The sequence below is a fragment of the Anolis sagrei genome, chromosome 1 (genome assembly GCF_037176765.1).
Source record: "Anolis sagrei isolate rAnoSag1 chromosome 1, rAnoSag1.mat, whole genome shotgun sequence".
Lineage (NCBI taxonomy): Eukaryota > Metazoa > Chordata > Lepidosauria > Squamata > Dactyloidae > Anolis > Anolis sagrei.
Genome location: NC_090021.1, coordinates 319211118 through 319225188, shown reverse-complemented (window position 1 = coordinate 319225188; position 14071 = coordinate 319211118). Strand labels below are relative to the sequence as shown.

The window sequence follows — 14071 nt, the reverse complement described above, 5'->3', positions numbered from 1 at the left end:
TTGGACCCAAACAAACAGGCAGTCCCCAAGTTACAAACATAGAACTCATAGTTAAGAATGGAGGTGAGACAACAGGAAATGAGAGAAATGTACCTCTTGGAAGGGAAATTTACTCCTGAAAGAGTTATGGGGAAAATGTGTTTCCACTGAAGTTTTATCTCCAATTCTCATTTCCACAACAAGCCAATTTTTTTCAAAAACCAATTCTCATAGGGACAGAAAGTAAAGTAAAACATTCTGAACAGGGGCACAGACCGCAAAGGAAACACCACAGGAGTGTTAACTCTTCTCTATGCTATTAAAAGGTAAAACATGTAGATATTTGTCTGGAGATACACTTTAAAATGTACCTGTTCCAACTTACAAACAAATTTAACTTAAGAGCAAACTTACAGAACCTATCTTGTTCATATCTTGGGGATAGTTTGTATAGACCTGAACCCATCACTAGGCTCAATTCATTGAGGATTTAAAAGAGAGAGAGAGAGAGAATTTGTGCTGTATTAGGGCATTTACCAACTTTGGGATTCAAGAATTGGTAGAGCGTGAATACAGTATTGTTAAAAGTAGTAGACTTAATAAGGGGTAACAACTATCAGACAGAGCATGGAACGTTTGTAGGTTTTTTTATAGTTGTTTAGTTATGTTTTAGTTATAGTGTATATTATGTAGTGCATAGTCTTAGTAGTTTTATATATCTAAAACATCAGTTTTTATGTTTTTATTTTTTTTAAATAAAAAATAAAGGTAAAGGTTTCCCCTGACATTAAGTCTAGTCATGTCTGACTTTGAGAGATGATGCTCATCTCCATTTCTAAGCTGAAAAGCCAGTGTTGTCCATAGACACCCCCAAGTTCATGTGGCTGGCATTACTATGCATGGTGTGCCGTTACCTTCCTGCCAGAGCAGTGCCTATTAATCAACTCACATTTGCATGTTTTCAAACTGCTAGGTTGGCAGAAGTTGGGGCTAACAATGGGAGCTCACCCCGCTCCCCGGATCTGAACTACCGACCTGTCGATCAGCAAGTTTAGCAGGCCAGTGGTTTAACCCACTGTGCCACCGGGGACTCCTAAATAAAAAATTACTTTAAAACACAGCACAGTTTCTAAGTTTTTTTAATCAATTAATGTTCTTTGTGTTTATAGCTACAAATCAATTCATTAGGAATTTCTTAAACAACAACAAAAAATCATATATGTTTCTCATGGGCGTTAAAATTAGAGGACCTCAGAAACAATTTAGATCTCAGTGAAATCAGTTACGACCATTGTCTAAACTATTGTGGCTTAGATTCATTGTATCATTTTTCCCAGTATTAAGAATGAGGAATCCATACTATGCAATACAGAAAAAATATAGGAATGCATGCAGCGAAAGTCAAATGTCCATTAATCAGTGGCCTTATGGCAAAGTGGATTTTTCCTTTCCTAACGCATTGTCCTGTACGCTCCTCAAAATCTGCTCCAGTGGCCTAGATGGCCCTCCAAAAATATTTGGACACTGCAGGAAAGGTACAGGAAGAGACAATACTTGGCTATGCAATGTTTGATATCCAGTAATATTAGGAAAGTTATTCAAGAATCATTTTAACTGAGAAATATCCATCAGAATATCTTCAAATCCTTTTATTCAAAGCCTCCAAACTTCAGTTTTGTTTTGACAATTACTCTTAAGTGCATGCACACTCCTGCATTTATTTAAAAATAAACAAGTGTTTTAGAGCACATTAATATTTAATTGTAATGTCCTACCTGGTTTATTTTTTCCGGGAAAACATTCAGACATCAGTTCTTTGATACTATCTGTATACCTGATAGAAGAAAACGACAAAACAACTTTTCTTGCTGTCTTTTTTCCCCTTTCATATGTGCACCCTGTGTGTATGATCAATTAATCACAGCAAAAACAGGAACAATCTTCCACATTGTAATGTTTTATATGAAAATGAAAAATTATCTCATATCAGTCATTTGTAGGGTTGTGAGATTCTGGTAAACCGAAATCTGTTTCGAACTGGGCATGTTTAGCCTGCAGAATAGAAGGCTGAGAAGAGACATGATGGCCAGACATGAGGAGAGAGCAGGCTTGTTTTCTACTGCCTTGGAGACTAGGAAACGGAACAATAGTTTCAAACTACAGGAAAGGGGATTCCATCTGAACATCAGGAAGAACTTCCTAACTGTGAGAGCTGTTCAGCAGTGGAACTCTCTGCCCCAGATTGTGGTGGAGACTCGTTCTTTGGAGGTTTTTAAACAGAGGCTAGAGGGCCATCTGTCAGGGGAGCTTTGAATGCGATATTCCTGCTTCTTGGCAGGGGGTTAGACTGGATGGCCCATGAGGTCTCTTCCAACTCAATAATTCTATGAATCTATGATTTCTTGTCCCGGACTTCGGTAGGGACCTTGATCTGTTTTTCGGGAGCATCCAGAATATGGAGGACAGAAATCCGGTTTTCAATCCTGGAAGCTGAAATATTCCTCTTTTGATCCAGTCCGCTTTCTAGGCTCCCTTCTGTCATTTTAGAGAAGTGTTTGTCCTTAAAGCCTTCATTAAGAACTGGAGTAAAAGAACCAGAGTTAAGATACCACTCTATCTGGGATCCTTCTGTCTTTCAAGGAAACTTGGATTTAAGCTAGGGCTTAAGACAACACTCTTTCTGGGATCCTTTCCCTTTTGTCTTTCAATGAAACCTGGATTTAAAACAAGTGAGTAAGATAACCCCCTTTCTGGGATCCTTTCCCTTCTAGTGGCTGTCTCCCTCCCTGACTTCACATTTTCCAGCAGCCACCAGCTGAAGACCCATTTTTGAAAACGAATCCGTGAACAACCCTAGTAATTTGTATCAAAATAGTAAAGGGATTCAACACCTTAAATAAATGGAAATATTATATGTCTGATGAATGTCATAAAATTCAAGCTAAATCAGCAAGGGAAAGTGGGCAAATGTTTAACCTTTACATTTTTGTATATCTTCAATTTGTTATTTATTTATTTTTTAGTCTGCAAAATAACAAATATCAGTTTTTAGCATGTAATACTACGGCACTTAGTAATGTCTTTTAAATTTAAAGATCCCAATTGGCTGAAAAGTGGCATATAAATTAAATAAATACATTAATTTAGAGTAAGACTTGGAAAATACAATGATCTCATTTTTTGGGGGGTTTCACACAACCTTTCTTTCTACATGCATATGGTCAATATTTTAGTTTTACAAAAGGGAGATTCGCAATCCAACCTTCTTTAAGCACATATATGGATGACAATGCTTTTAAAAACGGAACAAGACTTTAGGGCTTAAAAAAAAAAGAAACATGACAATTTACCTAATTTTTGAGTCTCTGACATAATTGGGATCTTTCAGGTTGTCTTGCCATGGTAGCTTGCCACTAAGCCAACAGATCATACAATAACCCAGAATTTCCAAGTCACCTCGTCTTGAAGGAGCTACAAACAAATCAGAGTATTAACTATCACAACAAAGATCTAGTTTGACAGCTATAAAGTACTCTCTATAAAAAAATTCTGAGAGGAACTGTTCAAAGCTACATTGCAGCGACTTTCAAAACGAAAACATAATCCCTCATCAGTGGCCACAGAACATGAACAAGAGGCATGCAAAACATCTTGCATGGTATTATTAGAAACAGGACCATGAAAGCTGAATAGCCATGGTCTCCTAAGAGTGGACTGTGACCTGGGGTCATCAGTGTGGGATGGAGTCCCCAGCTGCTGTTATGCTGACTGGAGACTAAATAGCGTAGGGAGAAGAGGGTTATAATTAGGTCTCTAAGTGGGGTCAGACATCACCATGGCTCTGATCCAAAAAAACTATTTTCAATACAAGCAAGTATTTGCACATGACCAGTAAAAATTCCATTATTATTATTTTATTTTTTTAATTGTAAGTCCCAATGCAGATCACAGAGTGAACAGAAAGAAGTAGGGTTGGGGGTTCAGCTCACTGCAGCATTCTCAGGATTCTAATCTGAAATTTAGAAAATATGAAAAATTATAGAAATTGAGGCACTATACTATACTGCAGTAGTTTTCAACTTTCCTAATGCCGCGACCCCTTAATACAGTTCCTCATGTGATAAACCCCAACCATAAAATTGTTTTTGTTGCTACTTCATAACTGCAATTTTGCTACTGTTATGAATCGTAATGTAAATCTCTGATAAGCAGAATGTATTTTCATTCACTGGACCAAATTTAGCACAAATACCTAATAGGTTGAAATTTGACTACTGATGGGAGTTAGGGGAAATAATTTTGTCATACGGCAATTGTAGTTACAGGGATTTATAGTTCACCTACAATCAAAGAGCATTCTGAACTCCTCCAACAATGGAATTGAACCAAACTTGACCAAACTTCACCAACAATGGAATTGAACTAAACAGAACTCCCATTACCAACAGAAAATACTAGAAGGGTTTGGTGAGAATTGACTTTGAGTTTTGGAGTTCACCTACATCCAGAGAGCACTGTGGACTCAAACAATGATGGATCTGGACCAAACTTTTCACAGATACTCAGTATGCCCCAATGTGAACACTGGTGGGGTTTGGGGAAAATAGACCGTGACATTTGGGAATTATAATTGCTGCGATATATAGTTTATCTACAATCAAAAGGCATTCTGAGCGCCACCAATGATAGAATTGGGCCAAACTTCATACACAGAACCCCCATGAGCAACAGAAAAGACTTCGTACGCTTCTGACACCCCCTCACGACCCCCCCCCCCCCAGGGAAACGCTGCTATAGCAGAACAGAGAAACTCTGCTATACTGCTTAATTAGATTTCCCTCCTTTTCATTACTGCTCTTTGGTTTTTGTCTTTTTCACCACTGGTCTTTGGTACTTCTTATATGCTATTTAAATTACTGTAATATCACAGGGCGGTTAAACATTCAATTATGCTTCATCCTATTTGAAGAACCATTCCGTTTTGTCATTCTCCATTTAACGTCACAATCTGAATTGCAACCCTTATTATTTAAAATTAATCCAGGATTTATTCACAAATTTGGTTCACTCTAGAATTTCTAAGAAGCAAGCAATCTATTTCAGGGCAATATATCAACAGGCTGACATTTGTTACCTGATATTCACCACGGGTAACTTGAAGGAATGTCATACAAGAAGCAGAGCTTTATTACTTACCCACTCCTTTGTGTGCATCAATACTGGTAAATTCAAGTGTTCCATCATGACAGCGTTTGGGATTTTCTTTGTAATCCTTGTGATTGCCTTCTGGACAATATCGAAATGCAAGGCCATAATCCACCAAGTACACCTGTTAAGATACCACATGCAACAAAGCCCATTTTATAAAAATATAAATATTAAGGAACTGTAAGGGGATATTATTATTATTTTACTGGCATAAAAACACAGTATGTCATTATTATTATTAAAATATCAAATATATTATATACATGACATAAAATACAGAATAATCTAACAACACTGTGAAGTCCAGCAAGACATCAGTAAGCAAAAAGAAAAAAAAGTGATGACACAAACCTTAGGTTGGTTTTAAATCAGATACTATTTTTGATTTTTTTACTTACTCTCTGGAGGTTTTTAAAGAGAGGCTGGATAGCCATCTGTTGGTAGTAGTTTGATGTGTATCCGTGCATGGCAGAATGACGTTGGACTGGAAGACCTTGTGGTCTCTTCCAACTCTACAATTCTATGAATCATTCTATCCACGTTCATATTAAAAAACAATATATTACATCATTAAATTTAATACTATACTCAAGATGAAGAGAGCAAGTTAAGGCAGGTCAACCTTGTTTAAACATATACTATTAAAACATGCAGACTCCAGTGCAACCATTAGCAATATCCAGCACATTGTGTAAGGTGGATCTAACATAGTTATTCGTCATTAAAATCTAATAATAATAACAACAACAACAACAACAACAATTTTATTTTTATACCCCACCACCATCTCCTCGAAAGGACTCGGGGCGACTTACACGCAGGACCAAGCTCAGAGCAAACAACAGAGTTTATCAACTAAATCACAGTTGAAAACATAATAAACATATCACAATCTAATTAAACAATTAGAAACAGCAGGGTATAAAAAACATTAATAAAATACATCAAAAACAAAACTCAACAATCAATCAATCAATAGCCAGGAATATGATGAGCATGATCAGAATTAGAGAGGCTAGGAATGGACTTGTGCAAAAAGCAGCTTATAGGGCCAGGGGTAAAGTGCTGAGTACAAAGTACTGAATAGAGCTGAGTGTTCATGAACAGGGGCCTAACCGTCATCAAATGCACACTGGAATATCCCTGCGGAAGGCAGACAGAGTAGGGGCTACCCTAATCTCCCTGGGAAGAGAGTTCCAGATCATGGGGGCAGCCACCTAGAAAATCTTCTCACCTGCTCCTTCCAGACCTGTGAGGTTGTTAGGAGAGAGAAGGGTCTCCCCAGGAGATCACAAAGCACAGGCATGTTCATAAGAGAAAATATGGCCCTTCAAATAACTTGGATCAGAACCAAAGTCATTTTGATTTGCCTTGGTGCAAACTTCAAGAAGGAACCATGTGAGTGATCAGGCGGTGAGCTCAAGTCTCTACCATGCATGCTGTTGTTAGCATGGATCTGATCAATCCTTTTTTAAAACATCTATCTGTAATGCTCAGAATGTGGACTGTTTCTGTTTTGTTTTATAAGCAGCCATTACTGTGCTTGCATGTAACTGAGGCTTGCCACAATGACCCAGACCCAACATCAACATTATTTCCTTTCCTTTTCTGTTCCAAAAAGCAGATAATTGAGAATAGGTGTGAAGTGAAATGCAAAGAATTATTTGTGAATCACTAGCATTTTCTCTCCACCAAAGGACATTTACAGGCTGTTTTAATAAGAAAGCTGCTTTGTATGCAGCCTACTCTCTGGTTGTCCTTGGTTTCCCTCGTCCTAGCGAAATGTTGGTAGCCGAGTATTATGCATTGACAAGCAGGCATTGTGCACATGTTCAAAGATTCTGCAATTGAGACTAAATAAGACTGTCTCAAAACTGAAACATAGGGTGAGTGTGTCATCTTCAGGACCCACTACAAATGTTGTTTTAGGCAAAGGGAGCTTTGGGATTGCTTAAAAAAAAACACTGTTGCAACAACAGGAAATTCTCCCTCCCGTTCTGAAGTGACCCAATATTTTGTCCCTTTATTCAAAGTACACAAAACCCAAATGTGAAGCCGCAAGAGAAATCTTTTTTAGAAAAAAACATATTGTCCTGCTTTTTAGACAATTACCACCTTTCCATAGAAGTGTATATAAATAAAAAATGTTGATAAGAGGCACTGTGAATAAATGGAGATATGAGAAAGACAAACCTTGATCTCAGCCTTACAAAATACAACACAGAGTAACCAAAGGAAGGGGAGGAGAGTGCAAAGGTGGAAGCGCTGAGTCAATGTGATAATGCCAAAGCACAAGAGTGAACAAACATGATTTTTTATCCAACTGAGGAAACTTGCTGACGTTCCTCTTTGGGTATAAATAATGGAACTACCTAGAGATTCTCTGAATGTTTTTATTTCACTATCACTGTTTCTCTGAAGCTTAGCGGGGTCCAGATAATGTCATCTACTAAATTTCCTCCTCTCCCCCTCTTCCAGTTTTCCTCACCACTTTTTCATCTTTTCTCTTAACACAGAAATCTGTTGTAGAAGAGATGGAAGATCTCTAGAATCATAGAGTTGGAAGAGACCTAGTGGGCCATCCAGTCCAACCCCCTGCCAAGAAGCAGGAAAATTGCATTCAAAGCACTTCTGAGAGAAGACCATCCAGCCTCTGTTTTAAAGCCTCCAAAGAAGGAGCCTCCACCACAGTCCGGGGCAGAGAGTTCCTCTGCTGAACAGCTCTCACAGTCAGGAAGTTCTTCCTAATGATCAGGTGGAATTTTCTTTCCTGTAGTTTGAAGCCATTCTTCTGTGTCCTAGTCTTCAGGGCAACAGAAAACAAGCTTGCTCCCTCTTCCCTCTGACTTCCCCTCACATATTTATACATGGCTGCCATTTCTCCTCTCAGCCTTCTCTTCTGCAGGCTAAACATGCCCAGCTCTTTAAGCCAATCCCAATAAGGCTTGTTCTCCAGACCCTTCATCATTTTAGTTGCCCTCCTCTGGACACATTCCAACTTGTCAACATCTCCCTTCAGTTGTGGTGCCCAGAATTGGACACAGTATTCTAGGTGTGGTCTGACCAAGGTAAAATAGAGGGACTTCCATGGAACTAGACACTACACTCCTATTTATGCAGGCCAAAAACCCATTGGCTTTTTTAGCCGCAGCATGACATTATTGGCTCATGCTTAAATTGTTGTCCATGAAGACACCAAGATCTTTTTCACACATACTGCTGTTGAGCCAGGCACCCACCATTTCACATTTCTGCATTTCATTTTTTCTGCCTAAGTGGAGTATCTTGCATTTGTCACTTGAACTTCCTTTTGTTAATTTTGACCCATCTCTCTAATCTGTTAAGATCGTTTTGAATTCTGCTCCAGTCTTCTGGAGTATTAGCTATTCCTCCCAATTTGGTGTCGTCTGCAAACTTGATGATCATGCCTTCTAACCCTTCATCTAAGTCATTAATGAAGATGTTGAACAAAACTGAGCCCAGGACATAACTCTGCAGCACTCCACTCATCACTTCTTTCAGTATGGAGAGAAAGCAATGGTGAGCACCCTTTTGGGTTCATTCACTTAACCAATTATAGATCCACCGAACCGTAGTTTTGCCTAGCCCACATTTGACTAGTTTGTTTGCCAGAAGGTCAAGGGGACCTTGTCAAAGGTCTTACTGAAATCCAGATATGCTACATTCACAGCTTTCCATGCACCTGCCTAGCTTGTAACTCTATTGAAAAAAGAGAACACCTTCTGTCACTGAGAGACAGCCCTTTGTCTGGAATGATTCTTAGACATCTGACCATTGAGAGAAATCTCCCCATTCTTTCTGCAATATACCAAACCCACATATCTCTAAGCGGTTTTCAGACTGGTAGGTTCTGTGGAATTCACTTCCAAGGCTAGTTGGGCAACTTCAAAAGTACTAGCTTTTTATTCACTTCACAGTAAGCACTTGAACAAGAGAAAATTACTGACTTCATCTGTGCATTTGCCAAACACTAAAGACATAAAATAATAATAATAATAAAATTAGACAGCTACAGATATTTCTGTAAACCAATTGATTTGAATAATCAACATGTTAAAAACTCAGGCTTTCCAAGTAACAGAACACTTATGCTTGATGGATTCTTCAAACAAAGGAAATAAAAAATTGACAAAGCAGACAAGCAAACGTAATTCACCGGTGTACTATATAATTTTAAACTTCCACCGCCAAATAGCTATTTGAAATTCGTTTTGTATCGCAAGCATTCTCCTGAATATTATTCAGGGCAGAATAGCCAATTTGATCAACTGCCAGCAAAGTGAATAAAAAATGTACAACATTAACTAGATATAAATGTCAAGCAGAAATATTAATGCCGTACACATTCATAAAGGCAAGATTTCTGCTGGGGTTCACAGCAGCTCTATTTTCTTTAAAACAATAGGTTAAACACTTCAGAAAGAACAGACTGGAAGTTACCTGATGTGGAGCTTTATAGCCCAGGAGAAGATTTGAGGCCTTGATGTCTGCATGTACATATTCATGTTCATGAACATATTCCAACACATCCAGCTATCAAAAAGCATTAACACAGAACAACGTTAGCAAAAAGAGAAAAAAGCCCAGACTCACATAGCAGGAGGCCTCTACTGATTACAAATTAAGGGTGGTTTTTTTTTTTTAAAAAAAAGCATAATCTAGCATTTAAAATATTGATTTGAAGACTTACTATTCTCAGCCCCAACTGTAATACTGTTTTACGTGTAAACTGCTTTCCTCGCTCTTCAAAGATCTTCTGAAGATCTTTCCCAAATCTGTCCATCACCATAAATCTATAGCTGATTTCAAAAATAAAAAGTAATGGATTTAAAGAAAAATGCACATATTCAAATTATAGCATTATACTTTAAGATGTCTGAATTGCAGTTTGGCAAAAAGCAATGCATTCAAGGCTCACAAACACACACACACTGAAAACAATAGCAGCAACAAAAATTCAAACTATGCCCTTTGTATCACTTATACATCTTAAGAATGTATTGAATATATACAGCAACATGCCACACAATGAATCAAAGAGCAATTTAATCAGGAGAACAATCCAACTCATATTAAAGACCCTTCTGAACAAGAAAACTATCACTAACCTTCTACAAATTAATGAGGATGTGACTTTAAATTTAAGGTATTCTCTCATGTATCCATCAGCCTTACTTTTGATGGCAATGGGTCAAACAGCAAATTACTAAAATTATTAGGAGCTCCTGGTAGCACAATAGGTTAAATCCTTGTGCTGGCAAGACTGCTGACCGAAAGGTTGGCAGTTCAAATCTGGGGAATGGAGTGAGCTCCCATCTGTCAGCTCCAGCTTCTCATCTGGGGACATGAGAGAAGCCTCCCACAGGATAGTAAAACATTTGGGCATCCCCTGAGTAACGTGCTTGCAGATGGCCAGTTCTCTCACGCCAGATGCGACTTGCAGTTTCTCAAATCACTCCAGACATAAAAAAAACTAAACTAAAATTATTAAGAAGCAGGCAGGACCACACGGGACTAAGTCGAGGTTAAATGACAGGGTTAAAAACTTTTTAAAAAATAATTGGTATTGACAAGTTTATATTGCCACGATTCAGCAAGCCCTTTCTTTACATGTAAGTGGCTACATGCAGAAATGCTCTACTTCAGCTGTTCTTAAGCTCCTCTTTACCATAGACCCCCCCTTTAAACATCTTTTGTTCACGACCCCCCTCCCACCCAAAGATTTAACTCAAGATTTAAAAGCTTAAAGCCCATTACATGTTTAGTAAAAATTGCTCATCAAGGGTCCTTATATTTGGAGAGAATGTAGTAAATTCACATGTTCCTATTGTAATAATTTTTATTGAGATTGCATGTATGTATAAACACACACATCCCCCAACAGAAACAACAAACCAACTTTAAGCCTTCACCCACACAGCCTGTAAAGACACTGTGGTCCTCAGGGATCTGTGGACCATAAGTTAGGAACCACTGCTCTAGTTCTGCTCTAGTTCACCAGCATTTATCAATTTTTACTTGCCACGCCATTGGAGAATGCTTTTTAAAACATTCTTTGAAGTAGGCTGGACTAATTCCAAAGCAATGTGTCCCCTAGAGAAGAACCCTTCATGCTTGTAGATCATTACAAAGTTGGGAGTCTGATACATTGCAACCCCATCATTCCACACTATCGACAATGCTAACTAGAGCTTCTGGGAACTGCTGCTGTTACACATCTAGGAGGCTGCACAATTCTCATATCTTATCTAATGTTGTGATTCTTTGGTGCATGGCCAGTTAAAAAACATGGAAATTTCTTTGATAGATTTTCAGATCCATTGTTTTCTATCATCCAAATAAAGCTTCAATGTTTTATTGAAAGTTAAATGCAAATGTTGGAGGCCACCCACATGCTCCCTTCTCCCCAACCATAGCTTATGGCATTTCTGACAAGTTATTCTTAAAACCTGGCAGACATTCAAACAATAATTCCAACCGAAAGAATCGGTTCCAACATCATTCAGTGGTGTCGTTTCAGATATAGTAAATGGTGTGTGCATTGGTTATATAAGTAATAAATAAAATAAGCCTGAGATCTTTAGGTCAGAATTGAGGTGAAGAATCAAGGAAGTGTGGATTATGTGCAGAAGGGCTTTCATGACACATAATAGCTCTGAATCATAGCTCAGGAGCAGAAACTGCATGTTTGAACATGAAGAATCTCTTCCAAACTCATAAACAAAACATGAATTCCAGAGTATTAGAATGTTGCAGTTAAACTAAAATGCCTTACAGCACTTTAAACATCAACATATTTATTAACCTTTAAGTAAAGCCACAAGATATAAAGCAATGCTAAAATTCTGAAGATTCACCCAAACAATTGCTTTTAAATACATGTAGTGATGTGTATATCCAATACTTTACCAATAAAATTTACTTGCAGATTATCCTAAATTTAGCTTTACTTTTTTTCCAGATTGGCAATAAACAGTCCCCATTTTTTCACAGTGATTTAGAAGTATAAATGCCAAAACCGTATCAAAGGCCAACAAATAACTGTACTTGCTAGGAATGCTTTTAAGAAACTACCATAGTGTTTGTGCAGCTGCTATTGCTGGTAGTCACTGAAAATCTTATACATTATAAAACAATATACGGTTGTACCTTTTGTCATTCTTTTGATGCAAGCCAGAACCCCAGTACTTTGGTACACCCAAGTATTTCAGTTTATGAGAAGAAATCCATTTCTTAACTGAAAGCATAAAAGAAGTTTCCAAATATGCAACGTTAACAGTTTTCCACCAAGAAATTATTGCTGCATTTATACAAGAATATGGAAATGCTCCATTTGATTACGTTCTTATTTTAAGTGTGTTTTTGTGTGATGGCTTGTTTGTTTATTGTCTTATGGGCATTTGGTCCCATGTAAGCCGCCCGAGTCCCTTCGGGGAGATGGTGGCGGGATACAAGAATAAAAGTTATCATTATTATTTGCTGCATAACAAGATTAGTACACAGCAAACAAGATCACTATGCTGGCTTTTGTATTTGATCATACATCGGACACTTCCGAAGTGTCTAGGACTGTGTGATGTATCAGCGAATAAGGTGTGCAGATCTGAGTAGGGTGGTCTTATGCAGCTGACAGATGGAAATTTTGTCAGCACCAGTTGTGTTTAAGTGCAGGCCAAGGTCTTTAAGCACTGCACCCCGTGTGCCGATCACAACTGGGACCAGCTTTAATGGCTTGGGCCAGAATCTTTGCATTTCTGTCATTAAATCCTCATATTGTGTAAGTTTTTCCGGTTGCTGTTATTGTTGTCATTGTTATTGTTATTATTATTATTATTACTATTAAATAATACAGAAAACTGATTAATATGCAAGAATAATAGCTGAACACATAATTCTAAGGATACAAGCTTTGTCAACATTAAATATGCATGAGTTCAGCATCTTCAAACTTCAGCATCTTCAAGTCTATTCCACAAACTTTGATTGGATTCTACCCACTTGATAGACACACTATGTGCATAATCCTTTCCATATTCTAGTAATTTTAATTCAAGATGCTCTGCCTAAGTCTTGTGCTTCTTAAGCATTATAATAAATTGATGGAATAAAAATATAAAGTTGGAAGAGGCCACAAGGGCCATTCGGTCCAACCTCATATTACCATACACATTCAAAGAACTAACAAATTCTGGCCATCTTGTCTTCATTTAGAAACCTCCAGTGAATGAGACCCCATTGAACTCCAAGGCAGAACTTAAGAAAATTCAAGCATGTTATTTAAAAAATATCGGTTGTGCTCTCCCCTTCGAACAGACACCATTTATTATGACAATTCCATTTTCCCCTTGGAAATCAGTGGCTGCTGCCTCAGTGGGCTGTGACCTTCTGGTTTTAAAGAGAACAAGAGCCAGTGTTCCAGTTCAGTAGGTCCTGCATATAAACAATTAACTTCAATAAATATACAGTGATTTACCACAATGAGGAAACACCCCACTATGATTAAGAATGTCCAAAAGTGCCAATTTAAAAGCCTTGATAAATAATAACTTCAGTTGCCAATGAATCTTTATAAACTATACATTATTGTACTTTTCTCCCTGATCTCGATTACACTATTCAAAAAGAAATTATTTTGGTAAATCAAAACTCAGAATCCATTACTTACTTAGATCTGGTTTAGCAGCTCGCATGTAGAAACTTAATTCTGTAAAGAGTGGTCCATTGTCACTAGGTTCCTAGAAATAATTTTAAAATAAACAGAACCTTCCACAAACAATTTTTGTACATTTTGCCCTAGCAAACTCTTTGATATTAGGCAACACATTCTTCTTACGTATCCTAAAACCTTCAAATTTTCTTCCTT

At 37.7% G+C, this 14071-nt stretch overlaps 1 protein-coding gene across 2 annotated transcripts in view; it reads right to left on the bottom strand.

The window, feature by feature from the left end:
• The window catches only part of VRK1 (VRK serine/threonine kinase 1), a 46533-nt gene that overhangs the window by 14398 nt on the left and 18064 nt on the right, over positions 1-14071 (bottom strand). For both annotated transcript variants that reach the window (XM_060755864.2, XM_060755872.2), the window contains exons 4-10: positions 13874-13943; positions 12358-12445; positions 9899-10007; positions 9649-9741; positions 5176-5308; positions 3330-3450; positions 1755-1813 (exon numbers count right to left, since the gene is read on the bottom strand). In XM_060755864.2, coding sequence (XP_060611847.2) covers positions 1755-1813; positions 3330-3450; positions 5176-5308; positions 9649-9741; positions 9899-10007; positions 12358-12445; positions 13874-13943 — 673 coding nt within the window. The remainder of the gene's footprint in view (positions 1-1754; positions 1814-3329; positions 3451-5175; positions 5309-9648; positions 9742-9898; positions 10008-12357; positions 12446-13873; positions 13944-14071) is intronic.